The sequence below is a fragment of the Rhinatrema bivittatum genome, chromosome 3 (assembly GCF_901001135.1).
Source record: "Rhinatrema bivittatum chromosome 3, aRhiBiv1.1, whole genome shotgun sequence".
Classification (NCBI taxonomy): Eukaryota; Metazoa; Chordata; class Amphibia; order Gymnophiona; family Rhinatrematidae; genus Rhinatrema; species Rhinatrema bivittatum.
In genome coordinates, this window is record NC_042617.1 from 15,247,219 (window position 1) to 15,271,311 (window position 24,093).

General features: G+C 44.7%; 1 protein-coding gene across 1 annotated transcript in view; it reads left to right on the plus strand.

Annotated features, from left to right (window-relative positions):
• DNAH8 (dynein axonemal heavy chain 8) overlaps window positions 1-24,093 on the plus strand; it is a 1,926,251-nt gene that overhangs the window by 1,148,323 nt on the left and 753,835 nt on the right. The window contains 2 exon segments of the mRNA XM_029592920.1: window positions 266-427; window positions 19,501-19,747. Of these exon segments, the coding sequence (XP_029448780.1) occupies window positions 266-427; window positions 19,501-19,747 (409 nt within the window).

Sequence of the window (24,093 nt, forward strand, 5' to 3'; positions counted from 1 at the left end):
TGTAGATTTCACTTTGAAATGCATACTTTACATTCAAAGGGAAACAAGTCTGATTTTCAAGATATCTGCAATGGGTATGCATGAGAAATATCTGCATATAATGCAGGCAGTGCATGCAACTATATCTCATGCATATTTATTGTGATATATCTGAAAACCTGACCTGTTTTCGGCATTCGAGGTCCAGCGCTGTCTGCCCCTGGTATACAATAAAGGAAAATATAATGATTAGTAGTTTACAAAAAATGTCTTTTTGGTTATTCAGGTAGATGAAGACGAACCTCTGTTTCTCAGTCTGATAAATGACCTTTTCCCAGGAATACAGCTGGACAGTAATACATATGTTGAGCTTCAGGCTGCTGTAACTAATCAAGCTGAGATAGCAGGACTGGTCAATCATCCACCCTGGAATCTTAAACTTGTGCAGGTATTGAATGTTATTCCTCTGGGGAGTTTGAAGAAGCATAAATTATTTGTTGATGCACAATAATTGCAGTTCTGTTCATGTGAGAACAAGGGCCATTCATAAACTAAATAATACATAAAATCTCATGGCTTCCCTTCCTACATATCTACATAGAAAGAAATGGTTTCTCTGGGTCGTGCAGCATAGTACATCAAACCAATTTTCAAATCCAATAGATTAGTACCACTGCAGTGCACCACCTGCAAAGAAGCTGGGTTCAGTTTCCTGGGCAAGAAATCTGCTTCCCAGGCCAGACAGGGCTTGAGATGCTGTGAAAGTAGCATTCACAGCCCCTTGGGGAGATAGTCCAAGTTATTGTACAACACTGACATCTAGTAACCATATTTAGTGCCCATGATGGCAAGGTTGTGAATGAAGCCCTGGTGCCTGGCTCCCAGCTGAGGACTGGGTTAAGTTTGCTGGGGATGGATACAAAATAAGGACAAAATCCCCAGCTCATTGGGAATGAAGGCTCACAGTGCCAGATCCCAGCCTCTGATTGAACTGGTAGTCCAATGAAGCAAGAAAAAACGGCTGGGCCAATAGAAAATCCAGAATACAAAGGAGTTTATTCATCCCCTGTGGTTTTGGTCTCCAGGAGGCAAATAGCAGCCAAATATTGGGTTTTAACAAATATCTATGATCATTAAAGGGAATATTAGGCCATTATTCAATGTGTTTTCACAACTTCAAAAGTCATTTGCCTGGACCCAGGTATTAGACTGAAAAGGAGACATAACCTTCCCACCTAATCCCTCTATGTTTCTGTTCCCACCACAAAGGCTTTTTCACTAGAGTTGCCAACTGGCTCTGGATTTTCAAGACAGGTGGATCCAGTCCTGGTTTTAACCCACTGCATGCTGGGACTTATTCTGATTTACCTATTGAATATCCTCAGAAAATCAAGACTATAAGTACCCATGTGCAGGGAAATAAAACCGGGAATGGATCACTTCACTTACCTAGAAATGTAATTTTTATTTGAGTTTCTGGGGTCATGACTATGAGTCACTTAGAATAACTTATTTTACATAGGTGTCATATAAATATTATAAATTAAAATTAAAATATATTAACTCAAAGTAGGAGCAGTTTTGGCCATCCTCCCATTTGCCAATATAGCTCTTATTTCCTATACTATGAAAAATATATTTTTAAATTTTGTTTTCTACCAATGGAAAATCCTATAGGAACAGAATTGGAAAAAAGCCTCAGAAAATGCTTGCAAAAAAGTCCAGTAGAGCGCCACGCTGGTAGCTATTAAAGAGTTGTGAATTCAACACATCAGGATACTTGTCTGTTGAAAAGTGACTTTGCTATATCTACCTAGTACAAAAGCATCTCAACACACTTCTCACACATGCTTCCCCTTGTCTCCCTAATTCATTCTTTCTCACAACTACTCTTACTAGTATTACATATGTTTCTGCATTCAGAGCCATTATTTATGCAAAGTTGCAAACATGCCTCTAAGCCTATAAAAATATGCATAGGACATTGAACATCAACCAACATAGAAACATTTTCATTGATATAGAAAAAATAAAACAGTTTTAAGAATTTCCCCCTTCCCAGAGTGGGAAAGAGTATACTGGGTAGGATGACATCATTAAATAATTTTAGATCTTATAAGCTATAAAAAGAAGTTGATTTGTACAATGCAGTCTCTGCTAGCTGCATTGTACAAGTCAACTCCTTGTTTGAATTTTCATCACTTATAAAGTCTAAAATTCTTTAATGATGTCAATTTTACAATGAGTACCTCTGAATGTGTCTGTAGCAACATCCCCCAACTCCAACCCAACTTCCCAAAAACTCAACCCCAATCAAAGTGTCCCCTTATGATGGTCCATATATAGAGTATCAGGCTGAGCCTTATAAAGAATCTCTCTCTTTCTTTCTCTGTCTCTCTTGTAAAGGCCATAGACGTACATGTGTAAAGAGTATTTTAGAACCTACATCCATATTTTATAAAATTAAAAATAGCGCATTTATGGGCACACGTCTGGCCCTTTTAAACTCTACCAAAATGTGTTGTATCTGAGTTACACCTTTCATCTGCCATCTTTGAAATTCCAACATGCCATGATCCCTGGGTCCACAGGGGTCTCCCTTCAGTCTTGTTTGTAGCAAAAAGTGCAGGTGAAAAATAAACGTATGCGGACCTAACTCCGCGGGGTGGCGGGTGGGTTTCGTGAGGACTACATCCTGCTGTCCTGGGATAACACCTATTACAGGTAAGCAATTTTGCTTTATCACAGGACAAGCAGGATGTTAGTCCTCACATATGGGTGATTAGCAAGCTACAGGCTGACTCGTATTACAACAGGCCAATAGCAGACAACTCGTGAGGAGGCACAATAATTGGGGTGCTATTGGCAATGATAAGGCAGCCTGACATCACAGCAGGTGCTTGTGGAAGGAGTTGGGGATAATAGTGGAAGAAAGCTTTTCAAGACAGTTTGGCCAAAGGCAGAGTCTTGACAGACTTTCACTGATAAGAAGTAGGGGGCTGCGAATGTGTGAAGATAGCTCCATGTCGCAGCCCTATCACAGATAACATTCTGTCAAAGTTTCTAAAAAGCTTTGACTGGCACTTTGACTGAAAACTTTGACTGAAACTTTGACAGAAAGTTTTCCGTGATAGGGCTCCGTCAGTGATGTCACCCGTATGTGAGGACTATCATCCTGCTTGTCCTGGGATAATACTCCGTTGCTTCTCTTCAAGCCTGGACCTCTGCTCTGCCTGACTACATTTGACTATCTCCATGTTCCGCCTTGCTTGCCACTACTTCCAGATTGCCACCGGCCCTGACTCAAGCTTGCTCTATGATGCCTCTTCAGCCTACGTCCTGGACTTGGCCTATTCAGGCTTCGGCCTGCTCTTGTTCGGGTGCTCCCTGTCTGACTTTGTTCCTTTGGCGCCCGGGTCTCTGGGACACTACCTCACCAATACTAGACTGTATCATCTCTCTACTGCTGTCTCTGGGCAGACCTTGATCACTCCATCGATGATGACATACAGAGGCCCACCTAAGTCCAGCCAGCCCCGGCACCCAAAGGCTCAACTCACGGGGAATGCGGGCTGGTATTGGTGAAGCTCTAGCTGGCCTCCGTCCATCAGCCCACTTCACCTGCCAACGGTGGGGACCTATAGGTCCCTACCTACGGGTTGCATCAATCCCACCTCGGCCCAAGGGTCCACCTCCGGCGCCACAGATAAGGTATGTAGGTAAGACAGTAGTGTTTGCGGAGGGCATTCAAAGGTATGTACTCTTTGTTGGTTACACCAAGCAGAATACCTCCTCCACTTGATAGCTAATTTGTTCTAGTAGAAGGCTTTCTGGCTGCTATCAAAATATCTGTGATATTGGAAGGGAGATTTTGTTTGTTCAATACCTCCCATTCAATCTCCATGCCGTCAAGTGAAGAGATGAGATTCCCCTTGCTCTTTGACAGTAGAAAGGGGTCATTGTTTAATGTAATAGGTGGACTGATTGACAGATGAATAAAATAAGCATACCATGGTGGCCTCAGCCAAGCAGGTGTGATGAAAATCAAATCTGCTGTGTCTGCTATACATTTCTGGATCGTACGTGAGATTAACGGGATTGGCGGAAAAGCATACAAGAGGCCGTTTGTCCAAGGTATCAGGAAAGCATCCTGAGATATCCTGTATATGCTGGGGAGAATTGAGAAACATTTCTTGACTTTCCTGTTGCTTTCTGATGCAAAAAAGTCCATCTTTGGAGTACCCCAGCGAGCGAAGATCTTGTTCACTTCTGACTGTTTTAGCGACCATTCATGTCCGCTTTCGTGTTCACAAGGCCTGGAAGATAGGAAGCCTGAAGGAAAACTCTGTTGTCCTCTGCCCATTCTAATATCTGAATTGCTTCCTTGCAAAGAGACAAGGAACCTGATCCTCCTTGCTTTTTATGTAGAATATTGCTACCTGGTTGTCAGTGTGAATCATCATGGATTTGTTCCATATCCATGACTGAAACATAAGTAGTGAGTTCTTTAATGCTCTGAGTTCCAGCAGGTTTATTTGAAGACATTGTTCATTTGGGGACCATTCTCCTTGTGTTTCTAAGTGGAAGAGATGGGCTCCCCATCCCTTTATTGATGCGTCCATCGTTATGATGAGTTGATGAGGAGGCTGCCTTAGTGGAGAGCCTTCGGTTAACACTGAAGGACTGAGCCACCAGAGACTGTCCCTTTTCATGGACCTGGAAATCTGAATTATTTGGGACATTGGTTGGGTCAGATGGCTCCATTGGGTCTTTAGACCCCACTGGAGATACCTTATGTGTAATTGTGTGTTCCGGACTACATGAATGGCTGCGGCCATGTGACCTAACAGAACCATTACTTGGCGTTTGGTAGCGTAACCTTGACGGTGGACAGATAGACATAGGGATCTCAGAGTTTGTCTAGTGGGAGAAAGGCTCTAGAAATGGGAGTCTGAATTCTTGCTCAAGTGAATTGAAGATCCTGAGAGGGCTGAAGTTGTGACTTTTCGTAATTTATGATCCAACCAAGACTCTCTAGACAGAGGATCATTTCCTCCAAATGAGACTGGAGGGTTTGTGCGTTCGAAGAGACGATTAGCCAATTGTCTAGGTACAGAAAAATTTGTATTTTCTTTTTGCACAAGTGTGCCACAACAACATCAAGACATTTCGTGAAGACTCTCAGGGCAGAGGAGAGTCCAAACGGAGATACCTTTGTATTGACAGTGTTGATTCCCAACTTGGAAACATAGGTAATGCCAGATTTTTTTGTGAATTGCAATATACGTGTATGCACCCTTCAGGTCTAGGGAATACATCCAATCAATGGTTTGAAGAAAAGGAAGGACTGTCTTGAGAGAGGTCATCTTGAATTTTTCCTTTTTGAGATGTTTGTTGAGTGCACGTAGGTTCAGGATGGAACGAAGGCTCCATGATTTCTTGGGAATGAGGAAGTATTGGGAATAACAACACTTTTTTCTTTGCAGGAAAGGTTGGATTGCTTTTTGTCGAAGAAGCAATCTCATTTCTTGAATTAGTGAGGGGTTCTGTGTATGAGATGTTCTGGGTTGAACATGATGTGGTAGTCTCAGGAAATATTTGAACTGTAGCTTGTAATCTTGTTAGATTATATCTATTACCCATTGGTCCGTGGTAATTGTGGACCATTTCGGAAGGAAAAGGGAAAGTCTGCCCCCTATGTGTTGAATTGTTGTTGTGGTGAGTGGATTTAAAAAGACTGCTTGGATGGAGGCTGAGACATTTGAATTTTCTGCTGGCTCTGGGTTCTTTGTCGAGGTCTCTGCGCCTGTTGCTGAGCCTGAGGCTTTGATTGTTGGTAAGGTGGTTGTCTATAACTCTGAAGGTACAGTTGATAGCAATGGTATGGTCTTCTATAGTAATACCCTCTTTTGTATTGGTTGTAATAATTCCTGGATGTTAGTTATGCTTCTAAAGGAGATGTCAATGATTTGACTGCCAAATTGTGTTCCTTTATTTGGGAAACTTTCCCTGAGTTTTTCTCCAAAGAGATTATCAGGTCTACATGGCAAATTTATTTATTTATTTAGGGTTTTTTATATACCGACATTCTCGATATACATATCAAATCAAGTCGGTTTCCATATAACAAAACTGTCGCCGGTAAGGCGTTACATTAAACAATAGACAAAGTATTGAACAGAGAACGTGCAGCGTAACATTAAACAATCCACAAATTATTGAACAAAAGAACGTAGATCAATAAATATTAAATATTAAACGTAAAAAAGATATATAAAATAAAATAACTATGGGAAGAGCATGAGCTAGAAAGCTGATGCTTCAAGAGATGGTTTTTCATAGCAGGTGGGTGGACTGTCCAGATAAGGTCCTGAAGGTCCTAAGGGTATAAAGTCGGTAGTGGACTTTATATTGTGCTATTTTGCTCTTTGACCTGTGTCGAATTGTTTCTGCGATTCCGAATAGGCTTGTCGGAAGAGCCACGTTTTGAGGTTTTTCTTGAAGGTGAGATGGCAGGTTTCAAGACGAAGATCTGGCGGTAATGAGTTCCATAGGGAGGGCCCAGCAGTGGAGAGTGCTCATTTTGCTAGCGAAGTTTTAATCGGGGGAGCATATAAAGAACCTTTATAATTATATCTGATAGGTCTTTTTGATGTGTGAAGGCGGAGTTGCGAGGTAAGATTTAGGTGAGCGCTTCCCATAATATCCTTGTGGATCATTGATAATGTCTTGAAGATGATTCTAGCTTTTATGGGAAGCCAGTGGAGGTAGAGCAGAATTGGAGTGATGTGGGCTCTTTTGTTGGTGTTGGTGAGTAGCCTCGCTGCAGCGTTTTGTACCATCTGTAAGGGTTTTATGGATGAAAACGGAAGACCTAGCAGAAGAGAATTGCAGTAGTCTAACTTGGACAGAATTATGGACTGGACTACTAAGCGGAAGTCGCTGAAGTAAAGGAGTGGTTTCAGATTTTTTAGCACTTGGAGTTTGAAGTAACATTCTTTGGTTGTGTTGTGAATGAAAGATTTAAGGTTGAATTGATCGTCGATGCGCACCCCTAAGTCTCTGACTGAAGGTGAGTGGTTTAAGGGTGGTATAGTGGATTGTGTTGAGCTTTGGATGTTGAAGAGTGTGTTTTTCGTCAGGAGAGATGATGAGGATTTCTGTTTTATTTTTGTTGAGTATAAGGTTGAGGCTGGATAGCAGGGAATTGATGGATAGTAAGCAGTTGTTCCAATGAGCCCAGGTTTTTTGGAGTGATTCTGTGATGGGAAGAATTATCTGAATGTCATCAGCGAAAATATAGTGCTTTAGCTTGAGATTGGAGAGTAGGTGGCAGAGTGGAAGCAGGTAAATGTTAAAAAGGGTAGGGGAGAGCGATGAACCTTGAGGTACTCCTCTGCTTGATTTGATAGGAGGTGATTCTATGTTATTTATCTTGACTTTGTAGGATCTATTTTCTAGGAATGATTGAAACCAACTATGAGCTTCTCCTTGGATTCCTATATCTGATAGCCGCTCGAGGAGGATGTCATGATTTACCGTGTCGAATGCGGCGGATAAGTCGAGAAGAGCGAGGAGGTACGATTGTTTTTTTTCTAGGTTCAGGAGGATGGTGTCAGATAGTGATGTTAGTAGAGCTTCTGTGTTTTGTGATTTCCTGAATCCAAACTGAAAGGGGGAGAGTATATTGTTCTCCTCCAGGTAATCGGCCAGTTGCTTATTGACGAATCTCTCCATTACTCTTGAGATTAGGGGTAGGTTGGCTATTGGGCGGAAGTTGGCAGGGTCTGTTGTAGGCAAGTTGGGTTTTTTTAGTAATGGTTTCAGAATGGCTATTTTCAGTTGTTCTGGGACCTTTCCTTGAGTTAAAGAGCAATTTATGATGTTTGCTAATGCTTTGGAGATGGTGTTGGGAATAGCTAGTAAGAGCTTGGAGGGAATGGTATCCAGTGGGTGAGAGGATGGTTTAAGTTTATTGAGGATGATTTCAATTTCCAGGGATGATGGGGTCTCGAATGATGATAAGCTGCATTTTTTGATGTGTGTCGGAGTGCTGGGAGGTGTTGCTGTCAGAAGTTGAGTGGAGATTGAGATAGAGGTGCTCTGAGGTGTAGTTGCTGTCGGCTGTTGGGGTGTTGTTGCTGTCAGCTGTTGGGTGGAGATTGGCTTGAGGAGGTTGGTGATCTTGTTGTCGAAGTAAATTGCTAGTTCCAATGCTTTGTCGGCTGCTTGTTCGTCTGGGATGATAGGTGGAGAGGGTTTTGTAAGGGATGATACAAATGAGAATAAGGCTTTGGCGTCGAATGCGAAGTTATGGATTTTTTTTGCATAAAAGTCTTTTTTTGCCTTGAGGATAGCTAATCTGTATGTGTTGAGGTGGGATTTATAGTTTAGCATTGTGGTTGTGGATGGAGATTTGCGCCAGTTGTTTTCCTTTTTCCTAAGTTCAACTTAGTTGGTCAACTTGTCATGAACATCCTCTCATATGCTGCTTGCACATAACCAAGCCAGTCTTCTAGCTGATATTGAAATAGCTAAAGATCTGGAAGATGCATAAAAGGCTTCATATGCCAACCTTAGCAGATGTCGTAACCCTTCCTGTAAGTCTTGAAAAGGCTGAGGAAACGGGGTATCCCCATGAAATGTTATGAGGAATTACTTCAGTTATTGGGTACGGTCATACAAGTATTGAATTGCATAGAACTTGTTGCGGCAATGAAGACACATGATGGGTGGGGGGAACACTGCCTGTGGGGAAATGCGCTCTAAGTATGCAGGCTTTCTGCAACTGAATAGCAAAGCCCAAGATAAACATTCCTTCCAGGTTTGCTTTGTCTGCTCAATCACTTGGTTTATTCTGTTTTGCAGCAGGTCATTGTACTGTCTCATTAGATCATTTCTCTCATGTTGGTACTGTTTTTGTTTGTAACGCCACTGTGATATCAGGACTGCGGCTGCCTGGCCCAAGGTCATATATGCTAATTTCTTTGAAGACCTGGAGGCATAGTTACTGCTTATGGCACTCCAGGCGGTATTCAATTCTATTGCTGTCAGGGATCCCTCTAGCAACCCTCGGTTGTAAGAGGAGTGGAACCCTGTCTCCCTGATACTTGTGCTGAGTTCTCTAAGAACACTATAGGGAAGGGCAGACCAACTATATTCTGTCCCACCTAGATCATTGGTCCTTTCTGTAATGGGAAAGGCTTGAATCCCTTCCAATAATTCCTCCCCTGTGAGATTTCCATTCATCTGTTCTAGGTGAAACCCCATGCTGACCGCAGCACATAAATCATTACTGGGAGCGGCGGTTTGAGATGGTAATTTACCTGGACAAATCGGTAATGCAGAATCAACGACTTTCGCAGGCAATGGCAGCTGGGGGTACAGGGAGCTGGTGGTTGGTGGGGGAAGGGCTTGTGGGTAAGGTGGAGGGAGGCTAGCTTCTTTGACTTCAGTGTCTTTAGTTTCCTGGGGTTTCTCCTCTGAGGTGGACGCAGAGGAAGCCATGGAAGCCGTGGTTGGGGACGGTGCCTTGTGAGTGTGTGTCCCCAGATGTTCTATAGCTTCTGTGCATTTTTGCCAGAGCAACAATTGTCGTATGGGAGCACGCGGAGGTGTATGCAGGCTGTTGCCTATCTTAATCCAATCTTGGACATCCAGAGTTCCAGCCTCCAGATACCATGGGCAAAGGCAGGCTATTTCACCTATCAATTTTTCTAAGTCCCCTAGTCTGACTTGTGCTATTTCTCCCCTGGTGACGAAATAATGATTCTTTATTATTTTCTGCAGCTTTTTTGCATGACACGTCTGCTTAGCTGACAGTTTCCCCCCATACTCACGAATGTTGGGAGCAGACTCGCTGAAAAATACTTTAAAAATACTTACGATTACGGGAGCAGGTCTGCTGTTACGGTGCGCACCTAGGTTGTTCCAGCTGAATGAGCAGGGGGCTTATCATGTCGGGGTCACCAGATGTTGCAGCAATGAAGACACATCAGGCAGGATTCATGGCAAAAAGGGAAAAAAGGGCTGAACACTCCCGTGGGTCCCCTTTTTATTGTACATACATCCATTGCATACAAATGTGCCATCACATCATTGGCTCTCCTAGCCATAGCATACAGACGTGTCTTTAGACCATTGGCTCAGGGGGTGCGTACGGATCATTTCATTGGCTGCTGAAGCCCATACCATATATGTGTCTGTCTTTTGCCTGCAGCTGAATACGTGGCAGCTAGGTATCCTCTCCTTAGGCAGTAAGGGTTAATTATAAGCTAGAGATTTAAGATGTGCTAGTCTTGCTGCATTCAGTGCAAAGGTCAGAGAGAAGGGAAGTTAGAGTTAACCCCTGACACGGCCTGCTGGCCATCAGGAGCAAAGCTCATAATTCCCCACAGAACTGATGTTGATGAATATGGGAACCAAGCATGGAGTTCTGGTAGATTTTGCGCCCAAACTCATCTAAAATTTTGTTATCCTTCCCAGGTGGAGTGTTGGAATATAGTCTGTTTTTCTTAGCTTTTTTCATTGCTGATTCCACAACTGAGTTATGAGGAATTTAGACATTAGAATAGTAAGTAGTTTTCTGCCTCCTGTATTTGAGATCCAGTTTTCTGGAAGCCGGAGGTATGAGATGTGGGGTATCCCAGGTGTTCTCAATAAGAGATTCCAACATCTGGTGAGAAGGAAGAGCAGTTGGTTCAGCTGGTACAGCCACAATTTGTAAGATTCCCAAACTTCAGATCTGGGGTCTGAGAGTTTTTGGGTTTCTATTTTTAGGGCTGAGCCCAACTTCTCTAGAAATTTAGAATAAGTGAGATCTTCTGGTGGTGAACATGGTTAAGGCTGATCTTCTGGAGGGTCCTAAGGGATTCCAGTAAAACTGTTCGGAGATGATACAAGAGAATTCCTTGGAGGAGTTTCATGGGGTGAAGCTGGAGGTGAAGTCAAATCTTGTGGGGATGGCTCCTTCAATGGTGAGGAAGGAGAAGCATGTAGTGATGAAATTTTACCTTTTCCAGAAGGAGCTGGGGAAGTGTGTGTGGAATGATGTGAAGGCAACCCGTGGAAAAAATTCTTTAGAAGAATTGTAATCTGAGACATCATTTCATGGGTCAATGGTCTATAAGGTATGACTTTACTTACATTGTCCTTGCATGGTGTTTTGACTGGAGTACTAATTAAATCTTGATTTAAAACCTTATGTTGAGAGGCTGATCTTTTCCTGGAGTGGCTAGGTAGATCATTTGTCAGGCACGCAATATCTGGTGAGGAATCCCAGCTACCTGCTGAGTCCTCTAGGTCTATATCAGAGAAAACAGATATGGGAGACTGATGACTCTTTTGTGGAGATGTGGGGTAAGGAGCATTTAAATGAGGTAAAGAGGCCCAAGATGGCGGCATGAGAGGCTACAAGTGTTGCAGCTGTCGCTGCCTGATGGCTTCACTCCGCCTACCTTTCTTTTTCTGCGACTCCTCCTGCTCCTTGTGGACGTCTGGCTGCCGCAGCATCTGCCTGATGTCCTCTCCAACGTCCCCGGACCGGCTTGGGCGCTGCCTCCTGCCATGCTCCTCAGGTACATTAGGGCGCAAGCACCGCGCGGCCCTCATTCTTATTTCCTCTATGGCACGAGCCTCAGGGGCGTCCCCCTGTGATTATGTCATGCTGCCCGTATATTTAAGCCTGTTGTTTATTGCTATCCTCTGAGTTAGCAAGGGATTCCTATGGATGGGATTTGCTCTCCATACCCAGCTACTCTGCCTCCAACTTCTATTTGGACTCTTTGCTGTTAACGGGGTACCCGCTCCTTGGGGACCTCTCTGCTTCTTTCAGGTCGCTATCAGGAACTGGTACTCGCTCTTCGAGGGCCCATGTTACCTGACTCGCTGCCTGTGTCCATCTCCTCTTCTACTTGGAAGAATTTGCTACAGACCACCATCTGTGAATACTACTACCATCTACTCCTCAGAGCTGTTTCCCTGGAACCAGGTTCTCGCTCCTTGAGGGCCTGCCTCCATTCCAGCACCAGTGCCATCTTCTATTGAAAACTGCTGCATGAGTACTTTCCAAAGAGTCTCTGCGCCCAGGGATCTGGTAATCGCTTCTCAAGGGCCAGCTCTCCCTATCTTGGGGCTTCTCCATACTGGGGACTCTGTGAATGTCTCAGTGTACTCATTTTCTCAGTTCTTCTTCTTACAGCACTGCTACCAGAGAAGCCGCTGTTCCAACATCCTGAGGAATACTAGCCCAGCAGGGCTCCATCTTCTACTCACTACCGCCACCTCTGGTGGCTTCACAAACTGTCTAATAAAAGATATAATCTGTGTTTGTGTGTCCAGAGCTGAGCCTAACCTGTGGCCTCTCACAGGACTTCCTCCCCGTGGGTGTGGTCAGCTGCCACAGTGTCCAAGGGTCCACCCAAACCCTACAATACATAACAGATTGCTAACTCCATGGATTTGGCACAGCTTAATGCTCTGCAGGCCATTCTGTGCCTTGCCTTGCGCATTGCTGAACAACAAGAAGCATTGGAGAAACTCACTTCTGCGTTCTATCAGCTACATGCACAGAAGAATCAAGGTGCTACTTCCAGTAATGAAGGTCAGTTACCTGAAGTAACTATAGAAATAACTGTACCTCTGGCTGCTCCAGTTCATTTCTCTGGAGAGATTCAAAGGACTAGAGGTTTCGTAAATCAGTGCTGCATGCATTTTGCATTACAATCTTCTCACTTCCCCACGGCCTAAGCCAAGACTACATACATTCTATCTTATCTTGATGGAAGGGCCTTGTCTTGGGCCTCAACGCTGTGCGAACGTAAGGATCCAATTTTGCAGGATATTGATGGATTTTTTGATTTGTTTAAGACCGTCTTTGACAATCCTGCCCGAGTGACTGTTGCTGGTTCTACCCTGGTGGACCTGAAGCAAGACAACCGACCACTGGCTGATTTTACAATAGAGTTTAAGACTCTTGCTATGGAACTATGCTGGGATTCCAAATGCCTGAAAACCCTCTTCCTCAGACATCTGGATACTCGCTTGAAAGACGAGCTGGCTGCTCATGAGACACCTGATTCACTGGATGAACTAGTGGCTTTGCCTACTAGAACTGACCACCAGCTCCATGATAAGGTGAAAGAGCTCAAGCCTATCACTAGACCAGTTCTGAGGGAGGTTCATGCTAAACCTTCACTCCAGACAGTCCCAGCAATTCCTGTCGCCAGTGGAGAAGAACCGATGCAACTTGGTCACAGTCTCCTGACTTCAAAAGAGAGAAGACTTCGGAAGACACATGGCCTGTGTATGTACTGTGGACAGACTGGTCACGATGTCCCAACATGCCCAATTCGTCTGGGAAACGGACGGACCTAAGTCCTGCGGGAGGACAGTTCTTAGGCCTTACCATGACCTCTCTTCCACTCTTTCTCCCAGTCTCCCTGATCTGCCGACCATCCGAAGTTCAAACTCTTGCCCTGGTGGATTCAGGGGCAGGTGGCACTGGTGTTGAAGATAGCGAATCCTTTCAGGTAGAAGCAGGCAGCGAGTCAGGGAACATGGGCCCTCAAGGAGCGAGTACCGGTTTCCTGATAGTGACCTGAAAAGCAAGAGAGGCTCCCGAGAAGCAGGTACCCCGTTAGTGTTAAGAGTCCAATAGTAGATTGGAGGCAGAGTAGCTGGGTACGGAAAGCGAATCCCATCCGAAAGAATTTCCCTTGCTAACTCAAAGGCTAGCAAAAAGTTTAGACTTTAAATATCCGGGCAGCGTCACGTCATCATAAAGGGACGCCCCTGAGGTTCGTGCTAAGTAGGAAATAAGAGCGAGGGCCATGTAGCGCGCAAGCCCTAAGGTACAGACAGAGCATGGCGGGAGGTAGCGCCCAAGCCGGGCCGGGGACGCTGGAGAGGATGGCAGGCAGATACCGTGGCAACTAGGCGTCCATCAACAGCAAGAGGAGGTGCATGGAAAGAAAGGTAGGCGGAGTTAAGCTGTCAGGAAGGGATGGTTGCAACAGTTACTCCACGGCATATCATCGACCCTATGAGGGTGCTCCTCTCCACCACACACATGGTGCCATCTGGGAAAACGGTGGTTCCCTGTCCACTCAGAAGGAAAATCCTCAGATGGGCACGTGACTCCTTGCTCGCAGGCCACCCCGGACAAGCTAGAACACTTTCTACCCTTCAAAGTTTCTACTGGTGGTCAACCATGAAAAAAGGACGCTCAAGCATATGTAGAATCATGTCCCACTTGCGCCTGTTAGAAGCCGCTGACAGGCCACCCTTGGGGGCTCCTTCAACCACTTCCTGCCCCTTGTGAGCCATGGACACATATAGCCACAGATTTCATTGTGGATTTACCCCCATCCAGTGGCAAAAAAACCATCTGGGTCACTATGGACCGCTTTTCAAAGATGGCTCACTTCGTGGAATTACCTTTGGCTCCGGAATTAGCGAAATTATTCATTTGCCATATCTTTCACCTCCACGGACTCCCAAGACACATACTCTCTGATCGAGGGGTGGCAATTTACGCCGAAATTCTGGAGGTCATTATGTAAGAAATTCGACATAACCCTGGACCTCACATCAGCCTATCATCCGCAGGCTAATGGACAAATAAAGAGGATGAACCGTACCTTAAAACAGTTTCTTTCGGGCATATGTGAACTCTAGGCAGAATGACTGGTCCGATTTACTACCCTGGGCCGAGTTTGCTTTAAACTCCCACCAGTCTGCTTCTACTGGATTATCGCCCTTCCAAATTATTTACGGATGCCAACCTCTGCCTCCTCTTCCAAATCCTCTGTCTGTGTTGTCTCTGGCAGCTCAGGCCTCTGCGCAAGAGTTCTACCAACTCTGGGAACACACCAAGCAACTTCTACATCAAGCTGGTCAAAAGGCAAAGAAGTTCTACGATGCCCATCATCGCGCAGCTCCTCAATTGAACCCCGGAGACAAAGTGTGGCTCAGCACCTGCTTCATCCGCTTGAGACTGCCCTCAGCTCGCTTCGCTCCCAGATACATCGGGCCTTTTGCAGTAATTCACCGCCTGGGTCCAGTTACATACAGCCTTTGGTTACCCACTTCACTTAAGATCCTCAATGCCTTCCACATCTCACTCTTAAAGCTGCTCATCCTGTCTGAATTTTCGAAGGAACTGCATGAACCTCAACCTATAACTGCTGAAGAGGATATAACATATCAGGTTGAGGACATCTTGGACGTGAAGAAGTGTGGAAAGCATTGGGAATATCTCATCTCGTAGGAAGGATTTGGTCCAGAAGAGAATAGTTGGGAGCCTGTAGCCAACATCCTCAACAAGGAATTGATCAAACAGTTCCATACTTCTCAGCCAAGGAAACCAAAACTCCCGGGAAGGGGGGTACTGTTATGTCCATCGGTCGCAGACAGCAGCAACATAAGAACATAAGAAAATGCCATGCTGGGTCAGAACAAGGGACCATCAAGCCCAGCATCCTGTTTCCAACAGAGGCCATACCAGGCCACAAGAACCTGGCAGTTAGCCAAAACTAAGAAGCTCCCATGCCTTTGATGCAATTAATAGCAGTGGCTATTCCATAAGTAAACTTGATTAATAGCTGTTAATGGACTTCTCCTCCAAGAACTTATCCAAAACCTTTTTGAACCCAGCTACACTAACTGCACTAACCACATCCTCTGGCAACAAATTCCAGAGCTTTATTGTGTGTTGAGTGAAAAAGAATTTTCTCCGATTAGTCTTAAATGTGCTACTTGCTAACTTCATGGAATGCCCCCTAGTCCTTCTATTATTTGAAAGTGTAAATAACCGATTCACATCTACTCGTTCAAGACCTCTCATGATCTTAAAGACCTCTATCATATCCACCCTCAGCCGTCTCTTCTCCAAGCTGAACAGCCCTAACCTCTTCAGCCTTTCCTCATAGGGGAGCTGTTCCATCCCCTTTATCACTTCTTTCTTATCACTTCATTGACACCTCTGGGGAAAGTGGCAGCCTCCGCTAGCTACCACCGACCTGCCTGGCGTCCCCGGTACGACGTGGGCACTGCTGATCGCCATCTTGCCTTCGGGATCACTTCAGCACGTGTGTACCCAGGCCAGTCTTAAGCACGTCATGGCGGGAACCTCGGGGGCACCCTCCGGATGACGTCTTCACTCCACAATACTTAAGCCGCTGGCCCTGCCTATTGATGACTTGGCAATGAGTTCCCTCATTGCTGAATCCGCTACGCTCACTACGGACGTCCTGTTCCAGCTCCTGCACATTTGGCGTGAGATGCTCTGGGTACCCACCCCTCGGGGGCCCTTCCTCGTCTCTGGCTATCCGCTCCTCGGAGGGCCTTCTTGCCTTGGACTGCCGCCTAACCCCGTTCCCTAGGGCTTCTGCTAGAACATTCATCACTGTGAGTACCTTGACTCTACGGACCACTATTGTATCATCTCTAGTGTGGAATCATCTTTGGTGTACCCCACGCTGTGGGCCACTACCGTATCTTCTCTAGTATGGAATCCTCTCCAGTGTACCCCACGCTGCGGGCCACTACCGTACCGTCTCTAGTAGGAAACCTCTTCGGTGTACCTCATGCCGTGGACCTCTACTGTACCATCTCTAGTGGGAAATCCTCACTGGTGTACCCTGTGCTGTGGGCCACTACTGTACTATCTCTAAGTGAGGAATCCCCTGATGTATCCTGCGCTGCAGGCCATTACTGAATCATCGCTACAGAGGAACCTCATTGGTGTACCCCACTCTGCGGACCATTGTCAGATGTCCACTATTGAGGTATTCCCGCTGGGTATACCCCACTGCACAGACTCTGTGACTTTCTCCTGCATTCCCCTCTTCTCGGGCAGTGCCTCTCTCTCTAATAAAGACTCTATTCCACAGCTGTGTCTGACATCCGCTGAGACCTTGCCTCCTGACGGTGAGGCTCATAGGGCTTCTCCCTGTGGGCGGTACCATCTCTCACCTCGGTCCAGGGCCCACATTTTATTTATTTATTTATTTATAACTTTTATATACCAACATTCCTGTATAAAATACAAATCACACCGGTTTACAATAAAAACATAACTTCGCCTGTGAGCGTTACATAGAACAATCAACAAATTATATTAAAAGCATACATTACCTTTGTCAGAAATGTAAAACAATTATAAAGTAGAAATTGTTAACAAGGGAATAAAGATAACAAGGGGAATATTAAAACTAGGGGATGCACGAAGGGGTGCACAAACGCCTGCTGGCTTGGCGCTTTTAACGGATCAATTCCGTGAGCGATGACGTCGGGGGAGGGGCGGGTCCCTCAGATCTTTTATTCTTTTCAAATTCATCATCTCTTCCCAGTTTCAGCGCTGTTCTTTTCTTTTTTTCAATTTTTTTTGTCTTTTTTACCTCAGTTGTGAACAGGTGATTTCCAGATAGTGGCCAGCTCTCCCCCTCAGCGGCGCCTGCTGGCTTGGCGCTTTTAACGGATCAGTTCTGTGAGCGATGACATCGGGGGAGGGGCGGGTCCCTCAGACATTTTATTCTTTTCACATACCTACAAATCCTAACACTTTTAGCTAGTAATGTAATAAATGGCAGCAGAAACAGACAATCCAGCCCATCCAGTCTGTCCAGTTATTTTGACAGGTGTGACATTTACCTAATATTTCTAAGGTTTGATAAATTATTAGTTATTATGGTGCCATCTTTGAAAAATATATTCAAAATGTATAAGTGATAATATAATTAGATTAAGGTAATTAATGGAAGTTTGAAGTAATCAGTGATTGACAATGATTATTGGAGTTTAGACTTGAAATATTAACTTAAGTGGGCTTACTTTTGTTGCAAATATGTATTTTTCTCATATGACCAGAACTGTATATACTGTGATAATGAATCTCCTTTGACAGATATATATTTGTTGTTGCTCTTTTACTCAGTGCTCTATAGGAAAACATTTCTGGTGAACCCAAATTAAAGAAATGCTCATATGATAGAAACATGATAGCAGATAAGGACTGTAAGGCAATGTAGTCTACCTGATTTCCTTCTCTGGTGGATGTCTGGATTCACTTCTTCACAGCTAAGGATCCTCTGTACTTATCTCAGTCTTTCTTGAATTTAGTGACTGTTTTTATTGCCACCATATTAGAAATATAAGCACTCAGTCTCTCAACATCAGTTCATATTAAAAATAACACACAACACACTGGATTGTTGTTTCCAAGGATTTGTCTCTTTTCTTCAAAGTAGATAAACATTTACAGTAGGTTGTACAGTTCCTCTGCAACTCTAAATCAGAGTGCCAGTAGCTTCCACAATTATATACACTCTTCCCTTTTCTGTCCTTCTTAATAGGCTCTAGACCTATTCACTGCTTTTGCTTTCACAAACCTCTAAGCTTACAAGGATACTACCCTGGGTTAGAGCAGAGAAAGCCCACAGAGATCATGATGCATGCTCCTGTCTGGCAACTTATCCAGTTCTCTAGGGCTATTATTTTTTGTAGTTTAAACATCATGGTATTAGTTTCTGTTGATCAAAGTGCAAATATTGTTTTACTCACATGGCCTCTCCTGCAGTTGATGGATAATCCAAACTGGAAAATCCTCCTTTTGCAAATGTCCTTCTGATTCCTGTTGCACAGTGGTAAAGCCAGGGAGCAACTCTTCTCTCAGTTATCAACCACTCTCTTCCTTCTATTAGGAAGCTTACAGCTTTGCTTCCTCTTTCTACCTGAGAAAACTGAGTGCTTACTTTCCTATAGAGGCTCTGTACTCATATTTACTGGCAGAACTCAGTAATTGAACTTTCCAAGAGGGATGAGTAAAAAAACTAGATCATTCTATCTATCAGAAAGTCTATTTACCCTTTATCAAGGGCAAAAGTATTTGTTTAATAAGAGAAAGACCTTGGATCATTCCTCTTCTATCCTCCTTACCCACTCCACACCAAACATAGATTTCTGAGCCTTCCCCTTTGCTTACCTCTCCTTCTCCCTACCCCTCTGCAAACCTCTGAACTCTTTTCTGCCCCCTTCTTTCTCCTCCCCTACTCTGGCATGGATCTTTAATCCCTCCTGCTGCCTCTCTGATCTCATGGTTCCTGAATCCTAGTACAAGTGGATATAGCAGCAATAGCAGTATCAATAGGGGTCTGACTGAGCACAGACACTGCATCACACATGGATGTACAGCAAGGGTAGGGCCACTGATACTGTGAGTATGGGCTGGTTCAGTCTCCATATTCACTCAACTTGCTGTTCCAGAGCCAGAAACCAGAAGATCAAGAGGAACAAGGTGGAGGAATCAGAGCTCCATGTGGTGGAGTGGGAAAGGAATTGTAGGTTTGAGGGGAAGGATTAGAGATCTGCACAAGCGGCCTCTGCAAGGGATGGAATTTTGCTGACCCTGAATTTTACTGCTCTAAGGAAGTCTGCAAATAATCAAGTTTCATAGAAACAGTATGCAGATATCACTGATGTAAATTAAATTAAAAAAATAATGCTACCTTTTGTTTCTTTCAGTTATATGAGACGGCAAGAGTACGCCATGGCTTAATGACTCTTGGACCTAGTGGTTCTGGAAAAACAACAGTTATAACTATGCTAATGAAAGCAATGACAGAGTGTGGACTGCCTCACAAAGAGATGCGTATGAACCCAAAAGCTATTACTGCACCTCAAATGTTTGGTAGACTGGATGCTGCTACCAATGATTGGACGGATGGCATATTCTCTACACTGTGGAGGAAAAGTTTGAAAGCTAAGAAGGGTATGCCCAATATAAATGAAATGATACAGTTTAAAAGCTTCTCAGAGGGGTAGCTGTACTGTCAGTTTGATGTAGTAAAAATGACACGAGGTGGGTGGCACCTTGTAGACTAACCAGTTTATGGAGGCATGAGCTTTTGAGGATGGGGTCCACTTTGTCAGATGTTATATTATTATTATTATGTAAAGCTATATTTAAAATTGTGTTTTATAATATACAGAAATATTTCAAAATATATATAAATCATAACCAAAGTTACAATAAAAATTAAAAATTCATAGCTACAGTACATAGAAACATAGAAACATAGAAATGACGGCAGAAGAAGAGCAAACGGCCCATCCAGTCTGCCCAGCAAGCTTCACACATTTTTTCTCATACTTATCTGTTTCTCTTAGCTCTTTGGTTCTATTTCCCTTCCACCCCCACCATTAATGTAGAGAGCAGTGATGGAGCTGCATCCAAGTGAAATATCAAGCTTGATTAGTTAGGGGTAGTAGGGGAAGTAACCGCCGCAATAAGCAAGCTACACCCATGCTTATTTGTTTTACCCAGACTATGTTATTCAGCCCTTATTGGTTGTTTTTCTTCTCCCCTGCCGTTGAAGCAGGGAGCTATGCTGGATATGCGTGTAGTATCAGTTTTTCTTCTCCCCTGCCGTTGAAGCAGGGAGCTATGCTGGATATGCGTGTAGTATCAGTTTTTCTTCTCCCCTGCCGTTAAAGCAGAGAGCTATGCTGGAAATACATTGAAAGTGAAGTATCAGGCTTATTTGGTTTGGGGTAGTAACCGCCGTAACAAGCCAGCTACTCCCCGCTTTGTGAGTGCGAATCCTTTTTTCTTCTCCCCTGCCGTTGAAGCAGTGAGCTATGCTGGATATGCGTGAAGTATCAGTTTTTCTTCTCCCCTGCCGTTGAAGCAGGGAGCTATGCTGGATATGCGTGAAGTATCAGTTTTCTTCTCCCCTGCCGTTGAAGCAGGGAGCTATGCTGGATATGCGTGAAGTATCAGTTTTTCTTCTCCCCTGCCGTTGAAGCAGAGAGCTATGCTGGATATGCGTGAAGTATCAGTTTTTCTTCTCCCCTGCCGTTGAAGCAGAGAGCTATGCTGGATATGCGTGAAGTATCAGTTTTTCTTGTCCCCTGCCGTTGAAGCAGAGAGCTATGCTGGATATGCGTGAAGTATCAGTTTTTCTTCTCCCCTGCCGTTGAAGCAGGGAGCTATGCTGGATATGCGTGAAGTATCAGTTTTTCTTCTCCCCTGCCGTTGAAGCAGAGAGCTGTGCTGGATATGCGTGAAGTATCAGTTTTTCTTCTCCCCTGCCATTGAAGCAGAGAGCTATGCTGGATATGGGTTGAACGTGAAGTATCAGGCTTATTTGGTTTGGGGTAGTAACCGCCGTAACAAGCCAGCTACTCCCCGCTTTGTGAGTGCGAATCCTTTTTTCCACATTTCCTCTTGCTGTTGTAGCTTAGAGCGATGTTGGAGTCACAGTAACCATGTGTATGTTTATTGAATAAGGGTATTATCTCCAGGCAGTAGCCGTCATTCTGGCGAGCCACCCACTCTTTATTGACGGCCTCTTGATTTTATGGATCCACAGTGTTTATCCCACGCCCCTTTGAAGTCCTTCACAGTTCTGGTCTTCACCACTTCCTTCGGAAGGGCATTCTAGGCATCCACCACCCTCTCCGTGAAGAAATACTTCCTGACATTGGTTCTGAATCTTCCTTCCTGGAGCTTCAAATCGTGACCCCTGGTTCTGCTGATTTTTTTCAGTACAACTGAGATGATAAAGTTACAACTAGCCTGATAAGCTAGGAAGTAAAAGATTCCTTCTGAGAAAAAACTAGAAAGGATTTATTACAAATGGTACTGGTAGGTCATTACAGACTGACATGGTGCAGTGGTAGGGAACCATCACAAACATTTTTTGATTAGGCAGCAGTGCATCAAGAAAGTGAAACTTTGGACCATATTACTTCCCAGGCATACATATTTTAAAAGCATTATATTTATTGGTGTCACAAAATTCAGTCCATTTAGTCAGGGGAAACTTCCAGTAAGCTTAAAATCTAGAATACATTTTGAATGTAACCTAAGGGTTCCAGTGTGTATTTGCACAATGCTTCCTTTTCCTACTAAGCTGACAAATAGAGATGAGCACATTTTTTAAATGTCATAAAATAATTTGACAGATATGCATGAATTTGACTCTTTCACCCAATTACTTTGAAAAAATTATTTAAAAATCAGATGGAGATTTCTGTGAAGCTGCAAATCTGCATCAGATTTCTAGTTTACTTGCTGATTCACAGAAATCTGAAACAGAAATGCAGATCACATATGCTTTGTGAATTAATGAATCCACATTAAATCTTGGTGAAGCCATGCAATTTCACCAGATTTGCTGGGGAACTACAGTGAATTTCCCAAGAAAATCTGAGGAAATCCAAAATTCTCCATGAACAAGCAGGAAAAAAACAGCCACACAAATAGATGACATCATCCAACAGCATTGGTTTAGATGTGTTCTCTCTCAATGTTACGATCCCCCCTGTTGCTGCACTACAGGAGGTATCTTACCTTTCCTCCGGAGGCCGCTCCGAAGCCAGGGCCTCGCCTGTGCACCTTCCAGGACTTGCTCCAGGGCCTGGGAGGCCTAGCTGTTCCTGAGGCCTGCCTGTGGCTTGCATGGCTCTATTTTGGGAGGGAGGGAGGCGCCCTTCTCCCTAGGGGCCGGCCCGCAGCTCTCTACCCCAGTTATAGGGCCAGCAAGGGGCGGTCCTGGCAAACTCCTCCCAGGGAGTTACCCACTTCAGCTGTATAAAAGGACTTTCTTGTCAGTTCCTGCTGGCCTTTGGATTGAGCATTACAGTCGTCTGTACCTCTGCCTTGATCCAGGTCCTCCGTGGTCGTCTGTTCCTTGATGGCTCCCTGTCCAGTATCTCTGCCTTGATGTCTGTTCCGGATGTGCCTTGATGTCTGTTCCGGATGTGCCTTGATGTCTGTTCCGAATGTGCCATGATGTCTGTTCCTGATCCCATGCCTGATCCAGTTCCCGCCGTTCCTACCTGCTTGAGGCTGCCAGGAGTGCAGCAACCTTTCCTGCTTGAGGCTGCCGGGAGTGCAGCAACCTTCCCTGCTTTGGCTGCCAGGAGTGCAGCAACCCACCGCTTCCTCTTCCCTGCGCATGTCACGCTCCCGCGTTTGTGGGACAGGGTGGTCCGTGACCAGTCCAGCCGTGCTGGCTGTGTAGGGCGCCTTGAGAGACAGTGCCTATGTCTTGCTTCAACCCTTGCCCTGATGTCTTCAATGTCTTGCTTCAGCCTGTCTTGGATGTCTTGCTTCAGCCCCCCATCTGACGTCTTCTGTGTAAGGACTCTGTCTGCCCTCGCCTCTGTCTGGCCTGCTGCCCATTGCCGTTCCTGCGGCAGGTCCGAAAGGGCCGGGAACAGTCGGAGGACCGTTCATTAATCAACATCCCCGTGTTGGTTTCCATGGGCGTGCAGGTCCGGCTGAGGGTCAGACCCCACTCCTTACTCCCTGCTTCTGTACCCGCCTGGCTCACCATGCCTGCTTGGCTCACCTCCCACGATGTGGCTTGGGGCCCCTAAGTCTTGCCGTGGCCCAAGGGCTCACCACCCGCTTGAGACGACCGCGCTCCGCGTGCGCTCGTAACACTCAAAGCTCAAGAAGGACACTTTCCTGAGCACAAGTATCTTCTCAGTCTATTTTATTGCACTAACGCAGTAAGACATTTTTTTTGCTCTCTCTTCACCGAATGCATTCTGGGGCTTTATCGACAACAAGTTTTTTTTTCCATTCAGTACATCAATTTTTAAATGTTTGCTATTGTTTTGACTATGAGTCCTAAATATATATATGTGTATATGCAATGTATATGTGTTGTGTCAGTTGGTTGGTCACACTGTTGTGTCTCTTTGTGACCCCCAGATGATGCCCAAAACAATGAAAGGTGCACTGTGAAAAACAAGGAGGTGAATTTTAAAACTCTGGCATTCACATAAATTAGGGGATGCATGAATAAGTTGGGCTTGCACGTGACAAGTTTATTTTAAAAGCCACCCAGATAAGTTTTCAAAAAGAGGCAGGCCATGGATCTGGTCTGGCTGGGGCGGGGGTGTTTCAGGGCAGGAACCAGAGATGTGTGCGTAAATACTTACATGCTCCAGCACGCGCCGAGGCCCCTTACCATGTAACTTCTGCTATGGATGACATGTAAGTTCAAAAATAAAGAAACATAGGCAGATCTGCCAGATTTTAAGAGTAGGGGCTAACAGGACAGTGAAGGCTGTCAAACCAGGGGGGGTTAGATGACCTAT